Below are 19,602 nucleotides of genomic sequence, written 5' to 3' on the forward strand. Positions count from 1 at the left end.
CCTCTGGCATTGATAGTGTCCATGGGCAGCGGTATCACTTGAGATCAGGCGAGTCTCCTGCTCGTTTGCCTTCTGTTACGTAAAAAAAAAAGCTTGAAGACCACCGCTGAGTAACCTCGGCGAAAGCCGTACAGATAATAATCAGCTATAGTTTATAATGGACTCCATTATAATATATATTAGTAGTGTGAAGTGCATTGTCTAAACATATTATTTTTGTTGATTTTCAATAAAAAAGGTTTTATTGGAAATTCAAACAAACTCGATTTCATACTCTTAATACTCTTAATAAATTCTTCAGGCTAGATTTATTCTTACCAAATATTTTAATAGTATTAATGCGTCAAGTAAAAAACATAAAAAAGTCATGTGTTAATACTAAAATAATAACTTTATTGTATAAAAATGGTACAAAAGTAACTGGACGGATTACGTTACAAAGAGGTACAAAATAATATATACTAAAACCCAATCGCACAATATTTTTCTTTGCCTTTCTTAAAACCAGTCAGCATATCATAACAGAATTAGGAATGCAATCAGAGAGAATTAATCTAAATTATTACCTAGTTTTAACATAATGTAAGGCACTGAAGGAATGAGATTCATATTAAAATTACACAAATCTTTGCAAACTATAGTAATTGACACTTAATATACACATATATCATCATTTAGATATTTCTAACTTATACTTAAATCGACTACTAAGCAGTGTAATACAAATTTGTGACTTACGCTTAACTTTAGGTAAGAAGACACTTGAGTATTGTACTTAAACTTAAAATGAAAATTACGTTAGCTGCATGTAATGTTGCAGCCGCATTTCTTCTCCAAAATGAATACGAGAAAGAGAATATTTTAATAAAACTCTCTTTTGTCGACCAGGGATCGCTTCCATCATCAAAATGCATTGGGCACTGATCCCTCTCTCTTTCATATTCCTCCATTTCAACGGCTACTGCAGCGCCCTCTGTATAGTTCCATGACGTCACATCCTGTTTCAAATCACAGTAAGCTCCGAGTGCTTGAGACATAAGTACTCTGCAAAATGAATATATGTTAGAAATTAGATTTATTAAATTATTAGGACGAAATGTTTTTAAAACGCGTATGGATTTTCTGAAGGTAATTACATTGTTTTAACTAGATTTAAGATTAATTTATGCATATGATACAATTTTATAAAACTTTTCTTAACTCGAGTATTTCTAACCATGATTAATTTAAAAGACAAAAAATTATTTATGCCAATACTGCATACAGTCAATATGTACACCAGACTTTAAAGAAACTATTTGTTCATAAAAGCTTAAATATTTTTAGGTAAATGGGTATGGACAAATGCCAAAGTAGACATGGAGAGAAATTGGTTATGCCAAAAATTTATCATCAGAAGGGATGACATCTATTGTACGGCAAAATCTACTTCTTTTGGAAAAAAATATAATTATTTATTCTATTACATAATTATTAATTGAGTGAAACCTTTCAATTAATATTAATTTGACAATGTAATAATAGAATTGACTATGATGATATGACTGATAATGTAATGTTATATGTAACTACTATGTAAAAATCTACCTTTAAATGATGTAAGACAAATTTGCACATAACTGTGATAAATAAATAATTATTATTATTAAATATACAATAAACTTACAATAGACTGTTAAGACTCAAATCGTCAGAGTTTTTGATCAACCTCAAATTTATTAATTCACCAGAGTCAGAAAAAATACCTGTTAAGATCAGCTCTTTGGTACACCCAGCATCTATACTTTGAAAACGGATCAAGTTCATCATACGTTATCAGATATGACTTCAAATTCTCCTTCCAATAGCCAATGCACTTCATCTTATAATCGGGATCACTGTATATATCGACTGGTCTACCCAAATGATCCACCGAAAGGCAATAATTTTCCTTTATTTGCACAGTTTTCTGATCGACATCGCACACAGAGAAATCGCTTATATTGATTTTACAGTACAAATTAGGTCTGGGACTTAATGTAACACCACCGAGTATCCTAGTTTCAAACTTCACATCTCCTTTTTGGGTGAAATTAAATTTCCCTGCAACGGGACATCTTATCGGTGTTGGGTCTTTCTTCAGGAAGATATCATAACGCCAATTTCGTTTGTTCTGGAATTGTACCCAGGAGCACACGGTGTGGAAGTTGTTCTGTGTCATGGCTAATCCTTTACGATATCTGTGGAAAAAAATGTATAGTTGAAACAATTCTTGAAGTATTTCCAACCCAATTCGACTTAGGGTCTTTTAAGAAAAAAGCCTACCAATTCTTAAAAGGACGGCAACGCACCCGCGAGCCCTCTGGCATTGAGAGTGTCCATGGGCGGTATCTCTTAACAACAGATGAGCCTCCTGTTCTATAAAAAAAAAACAATTTACCTTATAACGTTGTGATGTTGCGGGACAAAGTCGAAGCATACATAATCCTTTTGACAACCGTCAACTGTCAAACGGGCCATCATCACTCTACTATCACGTTGTTCCCTGAAAATTAATTTTTCATGAAATAATTATTTTAAATACAGTCTAAATTCTATATAACGACACTCAAGGGAATATTTTGACGTTACAAAGAGTTGCCGTTTAATGGAAAGAAAAATATGTATTAGAAAAAGAAAGTTTATTTCAGACAAGACGTGTTAGTAATTATATTATATTTTATTTTATATTATTTCTTTACTTATTTAATTCATGCAAGTATGCGCAATTTGTAAAAGAAAAAAACGATTTCTTGGAAAGTTCGGTACGTACACCGAGTACCGACAGTCATATTTATTTCTCGCTAGGACAATATAGCGACAAATCAGCTTACACAGCTCCGCAGTTTTAACTAATTTCGGCAACGTAACAAGTACTTTTTAGTATTTAATTGTTGTCGTTATTGAGGGTGTAATGCTATGTAGAGTGTATCATTGTATGGAAGATAAACCAAAGAAAGAGTGATTTCGAAGCTTTAGGGGGTTTGCCGTAAATCGATCGGACGTTACATGGAGTTTAGAATTAAAATAATATATTTTATTGACATTTAATAAAATTCATCTTTTTAACATCTAGCAATCATTTTCCTTCAAGACCAAAGTAAGATCTAACCAGCTGTATTATAAAATATGGACTCAACATAGCATTGGATAAGGTCCTTAGAGATGGCTGTAAGTATCGATAAACCAAACCAACATTAAACATTTGCTAATCTATTTTTTTAAATACACATATCTAGGCATGGAAAGATTTAGAACACTTATATAAAGAATGCAAACTTGTAATTAATCCAATATTAATATTAAAATTGGGTCAAAATAGGAATGGTGTACATACGACGTTTCACATAATAGGGGAAAACGGGCCTACGGAACGCCCATAAAGGGCAGTCATCGCAGCCCATGGTCATCCATTTTTAGTGGGTGCGTTGACGGCCTAATTAATTTAATTTTGAAATAAAAAACTCACCTGCAAACATAAATAGTTCGTCTGTACCGTCCTTCATCGGGATAATACGTTTCAATAATGTGCGTTTCGTTTATAAATACATCAGCGTCAATGTTTGCCGTATTTATCCAATCGCCTGAGAAGTTTTGTGGCAATCGACACCCAGGTTCTACTACTTCAGCCTATAGGGAAACCAATTTTTTTTAAATACATTTCAATATGTCAAATTTCTAGATCATTTTCAGCCTTTTGTATTTTTTGGCAGCAGTCATATAACTTCTGAGTGGCATAGGCGACACTGACTATTATTATTTGTATTTATGTACAATTTTGGAAATTCAAGAGAATCCTTAAAGGAAAATGTTACTACTAGTTACTCATGCTATTTAAACAAAAATATTATGAATGATTACCTTAACAGGTGTAATCTTGTATCTTTCAGGAGATTTCTCGACTGTTTTCAAACTGCTACATTCGGGTGTAATAGATGCTCCAATAAACAAATCATCATCTCTGTTTCTCAAGAAGCAGCGGTATCTTTCATCTTTACGGGACTCCTTAGTGTTGGCAACAGCAAAGAACTGATTCTTATTAACAAACCAATGCCCTAAAATTATTAAACCATGCAAATGTAAGATCCATTAATTCTACAATGGAGGTACGGAAAAGACATAAAACTATTGATTCATATTTGTATTAAAATTCTAATTTTGGCCCCATCTGAGCTTGAAATCCGAGTCCTCATAATTCTATTTGCACATGGCAACCACTATACCAATAAGACTGTCATTGTCAATAATAAAAAATATGCTTACCCAAACAACTGTATTCAACAACTCCTTCAAATGTGCCTGACATTCCAGGGCACTTTCTATAGGTGATATTAAACTTTTGATTTGTTATCAAGAACTGGGTTCCAGCTGTCTGGCAAGACTTTATCTGTGCTTCCGGGTGGCTACATTCACCTGTGAATCTAAATCGGTTTTGATATGTAAACTGCCACACTCCCTCTAAAGAAGATCGACAATTAACCTGAAATTGAAAGAGATGAAAAATAATTTAATCTTTAGAATATAATGATCTGTGGATAAATTAGACTAAATAAAATATAATGACACGCACTCAAATTAAACATGTTCTATTCGTAAATTTACCGGTACATCTTATGACTGTTAATCTATAAATGTATTTTTAAAATAATCAGCTAGTAATTACATAATTGACACTGTCTTCTGCTATATAATTCTTGCTTCATCTGTTGTTCTTACTGTCTTTTAAATATACATTCAATAATTGTTCTTGATCTATTTGACCTTACACACTTAATTTTCCTGTATTGAATTTAAATAACTTTTTTGTAAATGCAATTAAAACCACATATTATAATTTAACTAAAAACACACATAAGTATCATACTTACAGGAACAAAATTTTCAGCAAACAAGGTTATGAAATACTGGTCAGGATTAAGATTTTTGCAAACACGCTCCACAGTTGGTTCTTCATGTGGTTCTAAATCTACGCAGGGACTTTCAATCTTTTCCAGAACATTTACAGTACGAACAACAAGCTTTACACAATAGTAGCACTTTGTATATTTAAATACTATAGTATAGTTTGACTGAGACTCAGCTTTGATATTCACACATAAACCCCTGTAAAGAAAAAAACAATAGTATCATTTGGAGTTGGAGTTCATTCATTAGAGTTTTAGTTCAATTTGTTTTCAAAAAGTTTCAAGGTGTTTGTAGATTTTACACTGATATAAAAATGTAACCAGCCAGAAATGTTCTACTTATTATAAGAAATCTTCTACTCATAGTAATTAATACGTTATAATTTCTTAAAGTTTTAGTATGACTTTTCATAATTAAGTGACTTAAATTGTATACCTGCCAGTCATTTCGTAAGCATTGATATCAGTCGTTGTTTGTTGACCATTTTCAAAAGAAAACCATGAATTTCTCAAAACTATTGGTATATTACACTCTGACGATACCAGCTCGACTGAAAAGGAGATGTTTGTTAGTATTTAGTCACAATAGACTAAAGTCAAGTACGAGTTAAATAAGCAGTTAGTTTAATACTTACCCCTATATAATATAGTAAATAGTAATATAAATAGTTCTAGCTTCATTTTTATGAACAACTCGAGGTTATTTACATTTATAACTTTAGAAATAAATTAAAATAACGACAAGAAAGTGCCACCACCCTTTTCAATTATTTTCCTTGTTGTATAGTCACAGACTACAATCCACAGACTTAGAAGTCAGATAGTTCGAGTTTTATTCGATTACACGAATACTCGATACCTTAACATGCTGGTAAAAACCGGTACATATTTTTTTTTAGTACATAAACATGTTAAAAGTAAAATATTACTTTTATACTTATTAATAATTTATTGAAATAGACTTATATGCTTTTATAAACTGCTATTACTTAACTAGCTAAGACAATTAATTATGAAAATTGATCGACATGATACTTATTTCAGACTACACAATTTTTAAGATTTTTTAAATTACATTTTTTAACGCAAAATAATAATTATGTATATTGCTTTCTTTAATATTATAGTTGTATGGTACATATGAGGAAAGGAAAGACTAAAAGATATAGTATAAAACGATCAATAGCAACACTAGCCGTTTTTATTGATCCAGTTTGTAGTAAAACGCAAAAGAGTCAACCCAAAATATTTTACTGCAGTCTTTTCCTTCCAATAGGCATCACTAGACCACTAACCACTGAAGCGGTAATAAGTGGTCATTTTAGCCTTTAGGGTTGATGTCATTGCAATCAACGTGAATCATTGCTGTCATTTAATTAAATCATAATTTAGAATAATAAAAATATAACATCAAAAATGCCTTCAATGGTAAGTAAAGAAGTAATTCTAATTTAATTAGCTACATATGGCCTTAATAATTAGCTTGGTAATTGTATAAACAATACATTCGCTATTTAATGTTTATATTCGTTTTATAAGTATGTTTATATGTATATTACGTACAATGTTTTTTTTAATTTAAAATACAGACACAATAAAGAGTATTAAAAAATCAATTCTTGCCTGATTGTTTTATTATTTTTTAATTTAACAAGTTTACGCAATGTTACGTGTATTCCTTCTACATCAAATATATAACCACTTTTATTTCACAGCGAATGAAGGCAGCCAAATGCCCATCAGATGAGTTGGCGATAACTAACTGTGCTCTCATAAACCCAGACGACTTTCCTAGCGATGTCAAGTAAGCTATAGCAAACCTTGTATTCATAAAAATTAAGTGATATTTCAAAGATTTTCACTTATTCCCTATATTTTTTTACTCTAAATCTAGTTTTTTTTTATAAATAATAAACATTTCTACAGGCATATTGAAGTATCAACAGGCCCATCCCAGCACTTTGTCTTCAGTATCAGATTTTACAGTGGAGTTGATAGGGGGACAGTAGGATTCTCTGCTCCACAGAGAAAATGGGCAACATTATCTATTGGACAGGTATAAAAAATCAAGTTACATTATGTAATCATTTATAAACTGACTATCATGCTGACTTCTCAATTTTCTTTTGTGTGTAAGATTTTGAATGTAATCTTTCATTTTATTTGAACTGTGAATCTATTTGTAGCCTATTGATGTCAGTGTCTTCAAGCCTCAAAGTGCTGAGTGCCTCTGCAGTGTCACCTTGGAAGCTGATTTTATGCTTAAGAAGACGTAAGATTTTCTATACTATATTGCACCATTTTTTTGTATAGATTTCCATACAAAAATAGATATATTTTGATATACCTGACATACTGATTTTATTAAATATTGTTATTAAATGCTCTTAAATCTTAATTATTGTGGTATGAATATAGTCCTTTAGAGATGTAAAATGTAAATACTTTGAATATATATGTATTACTTTAGCGCCTGAAAGAGAAAGAAATAGAAGAGAAAGAAAACTACTCAAACAGGAATAATTATGTTATGATTTTCCTGTCCTTTTGCAATATACATCAGATGCTATATACCTACTTAATAAAATAAAATAAATTCTGTATTTCTAGAACATCAATGGAGCCTTACGATTCAGAACAGATGGCACGGGACTTCCTAATACAGTTTTCCAATCAGGTTTTCACAGTTGGTCAGCAATTGGCCTTCTCCTTCCAAGAAAAAAAAGTACTCTCCTTAATTGTGAAGAATTTAGAAGGTAAAAGGATTTTTTGCTTGAAAATTTGTTTTTAAAACATCTTTTTATAGAGTTGGTTGAAGAGACGTCTGTAGTGGGGTAGATAATGCTATAAAAATAAATGGGTATTCAGTTATCTAGTCTCACTATAATGTAAATGCATGCTCCTATTTCGCCTGCCATGTTTGTGTTTATTTTTTCATTGATCTAATTTATTTCATGTCATGTAGAGTGAGATATCATTGCAAAATAATAATGGATTAAAATCAATTTAAGTTACTTATTTTAAGTTCATGTTACATATTTAAATCTATATCTTCTCTTTGTTTTTGCATGAGAAACTCTATTAGATATTAGCTGACTCTATTATCTACTTTTGATTATAATGTTACTTATATTAAAAAAAAACATATATACTACATTCTTTTTTAAACTAATTTTAGTAGTAATATAATCTCTATTAGATAGCACAACCATTTTTAGAGAATATAATTCTTGGTATTCTTTTAGCCGTGGATGTACAGGCATTAGCTCAAGGAGCTAATGCAGTCCCTCGAAGAGTAAAGATGGGACGATTACTTCCCGATGCTTGCATTCAGTTTGACAAGGCTGAGAACTCTTCACTTAATCTCGTTGGCAAGGCTAAGGGGTAAGAAATTCAATAATTAATTTTGAACAGCTTCAAACATGCTTAATTTTTTTAGAGTTTCTCTTAGTCTACTGTTAATTAAAATGTTGCTAACAATAAATGAACAAGCTATTTTCATGATGATCTCAATAAATATATAATAGTAATGGAATACCTTTGTGTTTATAATATATTTTTATTATTTGTATTGATGTTCTCAATAACATTCAGGACACAGAAATATGCCGGAGTAGACAGGCTTCTCTAAAAGAATTATCTTATTAAATACAATCCTAATATATATCCTGTGTAATAATTAAATTAATTTGTAGGTATTTTTTTACCTATATTATTATTACTTAGTTTTTATGAGAGAACTCACTGCTCGAATTGAACTTTTAAAAATGTATATTTTAAAGTAAAACCTTCACTTTGCCTTCTTCACCCATATTACATAATGTAAATAATTTGATATTTTATAGGAAACAACCTCGACAGTCGATCATAAATCCTGATTGGGATTTCGGAAAGATGGGAATTGGTGGTTTGGATAACGAGTTCAACGCCATCTTCCGGCGAGCCTTCGCTTCCCGAGTCTTCCCACCAGAAGTGGTCGAGCAGTTGGGTAAGGAAGTATTACTTTATATCGTATTTAGTGTTTTGTAATATAAATTTATGTTATTGATGAGCCCATTATAATTTATAATGGGCTCGTCAAACGTCTCAGGATGTAAGGATAGCCTAAACTTGACCACACCCCACATGATCTATGTATAAGTTTTCGGCTCGAAGGACCAAAATGTACGGTTCCTGGGTCATCGGAATCTCTTGTTTAACTAGTTATTCAATTAAAAGATTTGTATAAAGTTTATTTGCACATGACAGTGGGACGGTCCCCAAAACATTACTGCAGATATTTCACTGGTCTACAACAAGGTGTATCTGTCGATTGTTTCTAAATGACTGGATCAATCATGATGCGTTTTTGTGAGGACCCTGAGGTGTTTTAACTGCAGTTTATGAAGACCTGTATGGAACATTAGGAACGATATACTGGTTATCGCTGACCTGGTGAGCTGAGCTTGAAGGTTGACGGGGGTTGATTATATTTTTATGATTATTAGGATGCAAACACGTGAAGGGTATCCTTCTATACGGTCCTCCCGGTACCGGTAAGACTTTGATGGCTCGCCAAATCGGAAAAATGTTGAACGCGCGCGAGCCTAAGATCGTCAACGGTCCGCAAATATTGGACAAATACGTGGGCGAAAGTGAGGCGAACATTCGCCGGTTGTTTGCTGATGCTGAGGAGGAGGAGAAGAGGGTAACTATGATTTGAGCACACACATGCACACATACTATGTCACAAATATACAATGAACAAAATATATATATATATATATATGCTATAATTCTAATTAATTTGCGATATTTGTTTTAAAATAAGTGTTGTTTGATGATTTGCTATTTTAAAAGAGTACCGAGAGTTTTTTTACGCCGGCTTTTTCTCTCGACCTACACCCTCTGTCTTCTTTGCCGATGAGTAGGGATGTCTACCGATACAAATTTAATGACGTGGAATAAGTGATACCTGTATCTTGTTCCATAATAAACATATTTTATTTTATTTTAATTATTACGATTCTGGATTTTTCTTTAGATACCGTCATAATTTGTAGTTATTTTTACCAATATGACAATAGAAGAAGTCAGTTCCTTCCCAAATATACATTGACGATATCAGATATTAAGTCCGGCACCGCAATAAAAAATTAAAATTAATGTTTTATTATATATATTGCAAGGTTTTTAATAATATAGATCAGTGTTGGGTTAATAGTTTCAGCGTGCGACTCTCATCCCTGAGGTCGTAGGTTCTTACCCCGGCTGTGAACCAATGGACTTTTCTGTCTTTTTAATACTCACTCGTACGACGAAGGAAAACATCGTGAGGAATATAATGCCATAGACCAGTGTTTCCCAACGTAGTTCCCACGCCACACAGGAAAACTTTATAAAATTATTAGGAATTTGAATTTAAGTTTTCATTATGTTTTGAAAATTAACAATTTTCTCAAATAAAACCCTGTTCTTAAGTGAACAATTTTTTTATATTTTCATAAGTCTGGGGTATTAGAAGTAAGAAGAGGTAAGTTTAGTGTATGATTAAAAAAAAGGCTAAGGCATGGCTCAAAAATGGTTGGGAAACACACTTAGAACCTCGACGGCGTGTGTCAGGCACTGAAAGCTGATCACCTACTTGGGGAGCGTTCAAGTATTTCATCACGCAATTTTTGGAAATTATTAAAAATTAACAAAATAACTAAACTAACTAATTAATTAATTAATTAAAGGAACCCCCCCCCCAAATTCCTTACGTAATACTTGAACGCTCCCTTGACTTAGATAAAACAAATGATCATTTAGTAGATACAGTCTGAGACTAAAACTAAGGGTTGTAGAGCCACATTGTTTCTCAATAATATTATATTATTTTAGTGCGGTCCAAACAGTGGCTTACACATCATAATATTCGACGAAATCGACGCCATTTGCAAAGCAAGAGGCTCCACGGGAGGAAACACAGGAGTACACGACACAGTTGTTAACCAACTGCTCTCTAAGATCGATGGTAAGATTTCATTTTGATATAGAGGTTGACAGAAATTTCATAGGACAAATTTGTGTATAAGATCTTTTTAAATCAATCCGTCACTTCAATTACTAGATTTGACCCAAACAGATGAAGCTAATAAAAACAGCGAATTCAAAAATGTTATTTATCAAATGATTATTTAGTAATAATTATATCAAAAACAACTTTAAATTAAATATTTGATTAAATTCCTATTTCATGATAAGCAAGGAAATATCTGGAGCGGATAGTTTCCACTGGTTTCTATCCCGCCTCTTTTATAAGTGTTTTGAAGAGGATGAGTCTTTCACTTGATCGGTCCATCTGATAGGTCACGTGATATTTTTGCCTTCTGTGTTACCAACCACGATCTGTTTCTCCAAGTTCACATCGCCTCTGAGCATTGTGCAGACTTTAAACAATCTAGAGTTAACGACATATAAGAGAGTTTTTTATGCCGGCTTTTTCTCTCGGCCTACACCCTCTGTCTACTTTGCCGATGAGTAGGGATGCCTACAAATTCAAATGTAATGACGTGGAATAAGTGATACATATATCTTATGTTCCATAATAAACATATTTTTTTATTTATTTCATGTTCAAAATCTCAGTCTAGGCCTAACACAGGTTTGATTGGTTTAAAATATAGGTGTGGACCAGTTGAACAATATTCTGGTGATCGGTATGACGAACAGAAGGGACATGATAGACGAGGCCCTTCTCCGACCCGGTCGTCTTGAGGTCCAGATGGAGATCGGTCTGCCCAATGAGAATGGCAGAGTCCAAATTCTGAACATTCACACGAAGCGTATGAAGGAGTACAAGAAGATAGCTGAAGATGTTGATAGCAAGGTAAATGACATTCTCGTACATAACAATTTTTTTTTAATTATTTGCTTGTATTGTATGTATTGTCACTTATTCCATACCTGCCCGCCCCCCTTTGACTGCTGCTAGCTTGGGACTATTTTATATTCGCCCATAATTAAAAATAAATAATCATTTAACACGCACACGAGGTGTTAATTACTTTAAATAAATATATAACAAAATAGATAAATATATAACAAAATAGACATAGCAGGTGGGCTGAAAAGTTCGTAGGCTAACATAGAATGTTTTTTTGTTGATTATTCTATTCTCAACGGTTGATTTTCCTGGTGCATTCCGGATTTATTGATCTCAAACCTTACACTCAAAATACTATCACAAACTAATAGTACGAGAGTTGTCAAATTTTTACAAGTGTCTTTTGAAGGTTAGGGCAGCGAAGGATAGAAGCGTAGCAATTTCGTGTGCCGATTCCAAGGCGTCGTTCTCCGTCTCCCTCGCTCTCGTAGTTAAGATACTCTGAGGAAACGTCCGTCTCTCTCGCTCTCTCTTCTTTGTGTAGCTTATTCAGTTAGGCCTACGTCTGAATTCGTTGGTGCAACTGCTGCGCCGCCAAGCGGTTTGGGTCACAGAAAGGTTGTCTTCAGAGCGCCCATAAGAAGTTGCCATCTATGTGTCAGCCTACGAAATTCTCGGCCAACTGATTATAGTGATGCTTATACTAGAATTATTTAATATGAAATGGCTGAATAATATTTGCAGGAATTGGCGGCGATAACCAAGAACTTCTCCGGTGCGGAACTGGAGGGTTTAGTGCGTGCTGCCCAGTCTACGGCCATGAACCGGCTGATCAAGGCCTCGAGTAAGGTCGAGGTAGACCCCGAAGCCATGGAGAAGCTCATGGTGGAGAGGACGGACTTCTTGCACGCGCTTGAGAACGATATCAAACCGGTAAGTGTTTGTTTGTGTGTTAAAATTTTGTGATACGGGTGTCAACACTTTAATACACTACAACACTACACGCGCTGCTTACGCTCGCGCGTGCGCACACGTATAGTTGCGCGCGAGTGTCAATAAAAAGTTTCCTAATAAATGATGAGAGGAAATTTTTACGATGCGCGCGCACACCGTCACAAAAAACCGACACCCTGAATATTTGTTCAAACGTCGGTAAAACAGTCTGGGCCGGTAGTTGGCGCTTGCTTCGTTTTATCGGCATGTTTCATTGTCTGTCATGACGTAGTGTTTTTCAGAGTCGTGTTTATATTTTCAACCAAAATAATGACTTCTTTACGAGAAAACCCGTTCCAATGTGATAAAAAACATAATGTTTGTTGTAAAATATCCTGATTAGTACATATTATATCTTTTCTATTGGAAGTGACCATTAAAATGGAAAAAATTATTACGCCAAAGAAGTAAAATTTCTATCGCAAGTACAGACACGTTTTTTTTTATTAACTAAGTCTAAAGTCTAAACTCTACAATTTGCGCGAGTAAAACCGTAGGCAGGGCTAGTATTAATTTAGTTATTTTTCAGGCTTTCGGGACCGCAGCGGAGGCTTTGGAACATTTCTTGGCTCGTGGCGTCATCAATTGGGGTTCTCCCGTTTCGTCTGTACTCGAAGACGGACAGTTGTACATACAACAGGCCCGGGCTACTGAAGCGAGCGGTATTAAACAAATCCACATTAATAATAATTATGAATTTATTATTAGCAAGGAAATTTTTTTTCCCTTCAAGCTGATGGCGGCCTATAAGTTTTACGTGTTTGTGATTTTGATGTGGTTTATTTTTGAGCAATGTTAGCCTAGTGGCTTCAGCGTTCGACTCTCACCCCTGAAGTCGTAGGTTCGATACCCGGCTGTACACCAATGGTCTTTCCATGTGCGCATTTAACATTCGCTTGAACGGTGAAGGAAGACATCGTGAGGAAACCGGCTTGCCTTAGACCCAAAAAGTTGAAAAGTCAGGCACAGGTAGCTGATGATTAACTGGCCTATTAGATTGGCGAATGATCGTGAAACAGATTCAGAAATCTGAGGCCCAGACCTAAAAAAGTGTACTGATAGCAGATTTCATTGTTTTTAATTTATTTTATTATTAATTAATTAAGATGTAATGTGGAACATGGTGTAATGGTTGCAGCTCCTTACAAACGTTGTGTAAACCAAAAACGTGGCGATTAAAAAGAGTAGCGGAGAGTTTATTTCCAGTTCTTCTCTTCCGTTCTACGCCCTTGATTGAAGGCAGTAAATGTAAAAGTAGAAGCATTTAATGTAAATTTATTTTTTGATGTTCATAAGTGTACATTGTGTTACCTATATGATTAAATGATTTTTGACCTTGACTTTAAAAGAAACTCGATGTAATCCTCTCAATACTGGCAGGCCTCGTATCCGTGCTGTTGGAAGGTCCGCCCAACAGTGGGAAGACGGCCTTGGCGGCTCAGCTCGCGAAGCTTTCCGACTTTCCTTTCGTGAAAGTCTGTTCTCCTGAAGACATGGTCGGATTCACTGAGACTGCTAAATGTTTGCAAATACGAAAGGTAATATTAAACAAGAAGTCTTCAAATATCTTTAAGTTGAATTTTAAGCATTGTGATGTGACGGTTTGTTAGATTCTGCATCTCCTACCGGCTTTACCAAGGAGAGTGTTCAGGGAGTTGTTCGGATTAATACCTGCAGCTGAGTTTCATCATTGGACGTCGAGACTATACGAAATTCCACCCGTATCACCTCCGCCGTTCCACAACCGAGCGTTTTTTAAGCAGTTTTAGCCGGACACCACCACTATGTGGGACCAGCTGCCCATTGAAGTATTTCCGACCCAATTCGAGTTAGGGTCCTTCAAGAAAAGAGTTCTATAAAAAAAAGTTTCTGAGAAATTTATAGACATACATGCTCATAAATATAAACTCATGCAAAACACAGGCTTGAATGTCTAAGTAACTGGTACTCAAATATATAACTATAATTTAGATATAGGTCAATTATATGGGCTCTTTTTGAAGTCGGTTAAAAGCAGAGTCAAATAAGTGTATTATAGAGTATATAACATTTAGGTACAAGGTAGATTTTATATAACTACACTCGTCTTAAATAAAGAAAACACATCTACAACTAAACCGTACTCGACACACAAGAAATTTCATCAAAATCGGTCTAGCCGTTTAGGAGTTTAATTACAAACACACGCACAAATTTCCATGAAGTCGAAAAACTTATATTTGCTCATAATTAATTAATCTTTGACATATTCAGCTAAATGTTATTGTTTAGCTAAAGAGACATATAGTATAACTATATGATATATTTATTTATATATTAACACTTCGTTGCAGTAATACAATACAGTACAATTAAAATAATTGAATAGTTATTTTATTGGCGGCCTTATCCCTTTTGAGCGATCTCTTCCAGGCAACCACAGTTTATCACGAAAATAATTTGTTTCAGTACTTCGACGACGCGTACCGTTCGACCCTCTCGTGCATCCTGGTCGACAACATCGAGCGACTGCTGGACTACGGCCCCATTGGCCCGCGGTACTCCAACCTCACGCTGCAGGCCTTGCTGGTGCTGCTCAAGAAGCAGCCCCCTAAAGGAAGGAAACTGCTCATCCTGTGCACGAGTAGCAGACGGTATGCTTTTAATAATAAAGAATAAATGTTAATTAATTAAGTACTATTAGTAATAACCAGTAATGAAGGGTGAATTAATACATACTTCACGTCACAACAATTAAAATTATGCACTTCATCCAAAACAAGACAAAGTTTTAAAAAAAAGCATAGGGAGTATGCTTTGAAAAGCCCGGCCACGCACCCACGAAAAATGGGCTCACAATCCACTGCTATTTACCGTATCTCAAGATGTAGCAATGAATTGCACCAGGCAGAGATCATTTTGAAAAAACAAATATATATTTATTATGGAACATAAGATAACGTAAAAGAACATAAAATTGTTAATCCCTTCTCATCGGCAAAGAAGACAGAGGATGTAGGACGAGAGAAAAAGCCGGCTTAAAACTTCTCGGTACTCTTTTGAAATAGCAAATCATCAAACAACACTTATTTTAAAATAAACATCGCAAATTAATTAGAAGTAGGCAGTAGCCTGTCTAGCACTAAGTAGGCCTTTTTATCAACTAGATAATCGTTAACTTTATAAAACTAAACTAAATTTCTTAAATGACTTGACGTGATCGATAATATGGCGTAGGTTATTATCGAGAGGTAGATCAAGGTATTTTTCGGCTTCAATAGAACAGCGTTTAAAGGGGGAGAGGGTTTTGGTAGTCATGGCGAAGTTGGTCGAGGTCGAGAAATAATGTGTTGAGGATCCAAAATAGAAAATGCATTCAAATCATATATGTATATCACATTTATTTGTTTCAGCCAAGTGCTAGAAGACATGGAAGTGTTGTCAGCGTTCACGGGCGTCCTGCACGTCCCGAATCTCTCTCAGCCGGAGCATGTTATGGCCGTTCTAGATGAAAGCGATGCCTTCTCGAAGAAGGACCTCGCGAAGATACAGAAGGAGTTGCGGGGAGCCAAGTAAGACTATCTAGACTCTGAGATAGTTACATTTCATTTCTTAAGCTAAAGTAATTTTGATAAAGCAATTATAAGGTTGGAGTTGCTTCTCTTCTGTCCCTTGTTTCTCATCATAAACTAAGTTAAGCTAAATAATTAAAAATATTTTGCAGTTACAGTAATAATGTTGTTCCAGGATATTCATCGGCATCAAGAAGCTGCTCGCCCTGGTGGACATGGTGAAGCAGACCGACGAGGAGTCCCGGGTGTTCAAGTTCCTCACGAAGATCCAAGAAGAGGGAGGCCTAGACCTCGGCACCACTATTCAATAAGAGTCGCTCCAACCTTAGGGACCACGTTCGCATACCACGCGCGCTCCATCACCCGATGCACTTATTTCTTCATTAAAAGCCACCCGCTCAACCGAGAGTTCGCCTTGCGCCTCCGACCTGAGGAGCTTCGAAATCGACTACGACGACGTCAGCGAGGCCACCGAACCCCTGGACTCCGGCAGAATCGTCCGAACCTCCAAAGGCCACGAGGTCTCCCCCAACAAGATGCCCCTCATGAGGATCAGGAGCGTCGAGATCGTGTTCGAAGACGACCTCTCGACTTGCACCGACACGGGCCTGCTCGATCGGAGCATCGAACTCCTCTCCGACAGCGACGACTCCACGAAATGCGTCGACGATATCGAAGCCCTCCAGGCCAGGGACGACCTTGACGTCACAAACGCCGATCTCACAGATGACGACTCGATCACCATCACCAAAGACAACGTGGATCAGGTCGAGGTCAAAGTCGATGCACCCGTGGACTCGCTCGCTCCCGAAGACATATCGGACCTGGGCGACTCCGGCAGATTCACGGAAGAAGCTTGCTCCTCGAGAGACGTCGCCGTGTCGTATCAGGACGCTCTGCTTTCACAATCGTTTGACGCTATCGAGGACAAAAGTCCCGATGAACGAAGGTTATTCGAATACATCGATAGTAACAGCGAAAGTTCGGACGATACGGCCGTATGCGAGGACACGACCGGAACCGGAAATAAATGTCCGACCCCTTCCCAAAACGATCCCACTGACGAAGATACCTTGTACGATAGTTGTGAGTTGCAATATGACTCCTTTATAGATATGGGAAAATTTTGATTTGATTTATTTATTAAAGTTATTTCGATGTGTAATATATGTTATTCTCCCGAGCTAAATGTCTCTACGCAGCTTATGCACTCGGGCTCGGTGGTATGCAACTCTGTGTACTGTGTCATATTTGTATTGCTTTAGACTTTTATTTTTAGACAATTTTATACGTTGTAAATATATTTTCATCTTCTAGCGTTGATTTATATAGTGTGACACGGTCATGGAAATCCTGGGGTTGTTCATAGGCAGTAGCTCGACAATTGTCTATAGTGTATTATATTGTTTTAAATATTAATTTATTAACATGTTGACGCAGCTTGATGCTGTATATTGTGTTGCATAAACGAACCATTTATTCACTGAATGATATTGAGAAAAAAAGAGTCTCATTCGTATATATCAATATACAATTAGTTATCATTTCATCATCATGGCTTAGTATTATAAGCTTTATTGTTGGCCAGTGAATAAATGGATTTGCATTTTTTATAGCTTAAGTAAAGGTGTCAAAGTATTTATAGTATTATGAATCTTATCACTTAGTAGCTGTTGGACTTATGCTGTGTAGCAAAAGCAAGTTCCGTGCAATTTTCGCAAAGTACAATTTCAAATATTATAAGCGTTACATTTTAGTACTTAATGAATCTTGCTAAAAGTAGGGCGTTATGACATGCGGAGTTTAAAAGAGTCAATAATAATTACTAAATTATTCAAGTGTTTATTAATCATAGTATATAAAGTTTACATTCCAACAAATGATCAGCGAATGGAATACAATAAAATATTAGATATATTCATAGTCAAATCAGCTTTTCGAGCACAGTAATTTGATGTTCTGTAGTATGTGGATAAAGCAACTATTTTTCTCTGAATGTGAAGATTTTAAATAATTTATAGCAAAGATGGAATTGAAGATGTACCATAGCACATTTATCTTTGCTCTTTCCTGTTAAATAAAATATATTAAAACAATTTTGCCTTTTTTTAATGTTTGTAATGTAGAGAATACATTTTGAACTACAGGAGAAATTTAAGTTAGTTATTACACATTTGGATTTTTCCATTAATAAATACTTTGTTTACACAATGGAATAATCTTATTGGAAAAATCAAAATTGGTTTCTATTAAGCTTATCTATGTTAAAGAGGATTAACATAAAGGCTATTAACAACCACAGTAGCAAATTATTTAAAAGCTTGTAATCAATAAACTAAAACAAGATTTTTACATATAAATCTCAACTAAAATAGAACATTACTATAGAACAACTCGAGAAATGAGCACTTACAAGTACTTAGTAATAACCTGATATCAGATAAAAATTGTATCTGATTAGAATGAATAGATTCCATAACACAATAATAAAATGTAGTTGAAATTAAATTGGACATAATATAACTAATTTGCACTTTCACAAGCGTCTACCCAGTCATTGTAAACATCTATTGGCTCAGATAAAACATTTGTGGTAGTCTGAAAATCTTCTAAACAAACCCGGCATACTATACGCGCTGTATTCCTTGCTCGATCCCTGATAAAAACAAATTATTTTGTTTAGCCACACAATTTAGTAATATCAAACAATAAATAAAAATAAATTTACGTACATTTTGACTTCACAAGACTTTTCGTGATTACAAAAAGGGCAGTTAAACTGTTGATCCAAAGGTTCTATTGCCTTTCGTTTGGCTGGCGGCTTTCTTTTCGATTTGCGACGACCCATTGCTAAAAAGGTAATTACATTTAAAGAGTGTTTGTTAAATTCCTTTTGTTACTATAAATGTAGCGTAATTTATGTGTACTTACCGGCGTATGCTTAGTGATTAATAATATAAATAATTAGGACTTAAGGACTAAGACTAAAATAAGGACTTTTATATAATTGTTGTCCGGATAAACGAACAATATTAATTATATTAAATACATAAATAAGTAACAGTAGTCAATAGCACACCACACATCAAAGAAAAATATTGAAACAGAAATCAAACACACGGCGACACTTGCTAAATGTCGTACTGAGATACGTCAATCGTCAACGATAGCCTCTATTCCACTGTCAGCTGATATCTCTTGAACTGTCATCGAAATGTTTGACAGAGTATACACTTCTCCGATTTTTTCAAACAATTTTAATCCATGAAACATTTCGCATTATACTAAC

At 34.8% G+C, this 19,602-nt stretch overlaps 3 protein-coding genes across 3 annotated transcripts; 1 reads left to right on the plus strand and 2 right to left on the minus strand.

Moving 5' to 3' along the window:
- Positions 1-365: 365 nt before the first annotated feature.
- Positions 366-5,717, minus strand: LOC125051429. The gene is made up of 9 exons (XM_047651726.1): positions 5,558-5,717; positions 5,359-5,473; positions 4,887-5,121; positions 4,282-4,498; positions 3,880-4,073; positions 3,488-3,648; positions 2,420-2,524; positions 1,746-2,219; positions 366-1,044 (listed from the first exon to the last, which is right to left on the minus strand). The coding sequence occupies exons 1-9, from the start codon at positions 5,601-5,603 to the stop codon at positions 747-749; spliced, it is 1,845 nt and encodes a 614-aa protein (XP_047507682.1). The 5' UTR covers positions 5,604-5,717; the 3' UTR covers positions 366-746.
- A 470-nt stretch (positions 5,718-6,187) lies between these two features.
- Positions 6,188-18,409, plus strand: LOC125051428 (vesicle-fusing ATPase 1-like). The gene is made up of 16 exons (XM_047651725.1): positions 6,188-6,350; positions 6,638-6,726; positions 6,849-6,978; positions 7,109-7,194; positions 7,533-7,678; positions 8,168-8,306; positions 8,768-8,910; positions 9,410-9,609; positions 10,785-10,917; positions 11,570-11,772; positions 12,514-12,702; positions 13,292-13,424; positions 14,143-14,300; positions 15,211-15,395; positions 16,155-16,313; positions 16,489-18,409. The coding sequence occupies exons 1-16, from the start codon at positions 6,339-6,341 to the stop codon at positions 16,622-16,624; spliced, it is 2,241 nt and encodes a 746-aa protein (XP_047507681.1). The 5' UTR covers positions 6,188-6,338; the 3' UTR covers positions 16,625-18,409.
- LOC125051430 (transcription elongation factor 1 homolog) lies at positions 18,140-19,488 on the minus strand. The gene is made up of 3 exons (XM_047651728.1): positions 19,245-19,488; positions 19,046-19,163; positions 18,140-18,969 (listed from the first exon to the last, which is right to left on the minus strand). The coding sequence occupies exons 2-3, from the start codon at positions 19,159-19,161 to the stop codon at positions 18,837-18,839; spliced, it is 249 nt and encodes an 82-aa protein (XP_047507684.1). The 5' UTR covers positions 19,162-19,163; positions 19,245-19,488; the 3' UTR covers positions 18,140-18,836.
- Positions 19,489-19,602: the final 114 nt, after the last annotated feature.

This window comes from Pieris napi, chromosome 7, assembly GCF_905475465.1.
Source record: "Pieris napi chromosome 7, ilPieNapi1.2, whole genome shotgun sequence".
NCBI classification, from domain to species: Eukaryota; Metazoa; Arthropoda; class Insecta; order Lepidoptera; family Pieridae; genus Pieris; species Pieris napi.

What these genes read in the sequence shown, in the direction of transcription:
- LOC125051429 (XM_047651726.1), bottom strand. Translation starts at nt 5,603, where the DNA reads ATGAAGCTAGAACTATTTATATTACTATTTACTATATTATATAGGG. An exon ending in GCTTACGAAATGACTGGCAG is followed by an intron (nt 5,122 to 5,358) that starts GTATACAATTTA and finishes TTTTCTTTACAG; the next exon opens with GGGTTTATGTGTGAATATCA. An exon ending in TGTTGAATACAGTTGTTTGG is followed by an intron (nt 4,074 to 4,281) that starts GTAAGCATATTT and finishes TAATAATTTTAG; the next exon opens with GGCATTGGTTTGTTAATAAG.
- LOC125051428 (XM_047651725.1), top strand. An exon ending in GACTTTCCTAGCGATGTCAA is followed by an intron (nt 6,727 to 6,848) that starts GTAAGCTATAGC and finishes ACATTTCTACAG; the next exon opens with GCATATTGAAGTATCAACAG. An exon ending in AATTGTGAAGAATTTAGAAG is followed by an intron (nt 7,679 to 8,167) that starts GTAAAAGGATTT and finishes GTATTCTTTTAG; the next exon opens with CCGTGGATGTACAGGCATTA.
- LOC125051430 (XM_047651728.1), bottom strand. Translation starts at nt 19,161, where the DNA reads ATGGGTCGTCGCAAATCGAAAAGAAAGCCGCCAGCCAAACGAAAGGCA. An exon ending in AAGTCTTGTGAAGTCAAAAT is followed by an intron (nt 18,970 to 19,045) that starts GTACGTAAATTT and finishes TGTTTTTATCAG; the next exon opens with GGATCGAGCAAGGAATACAG.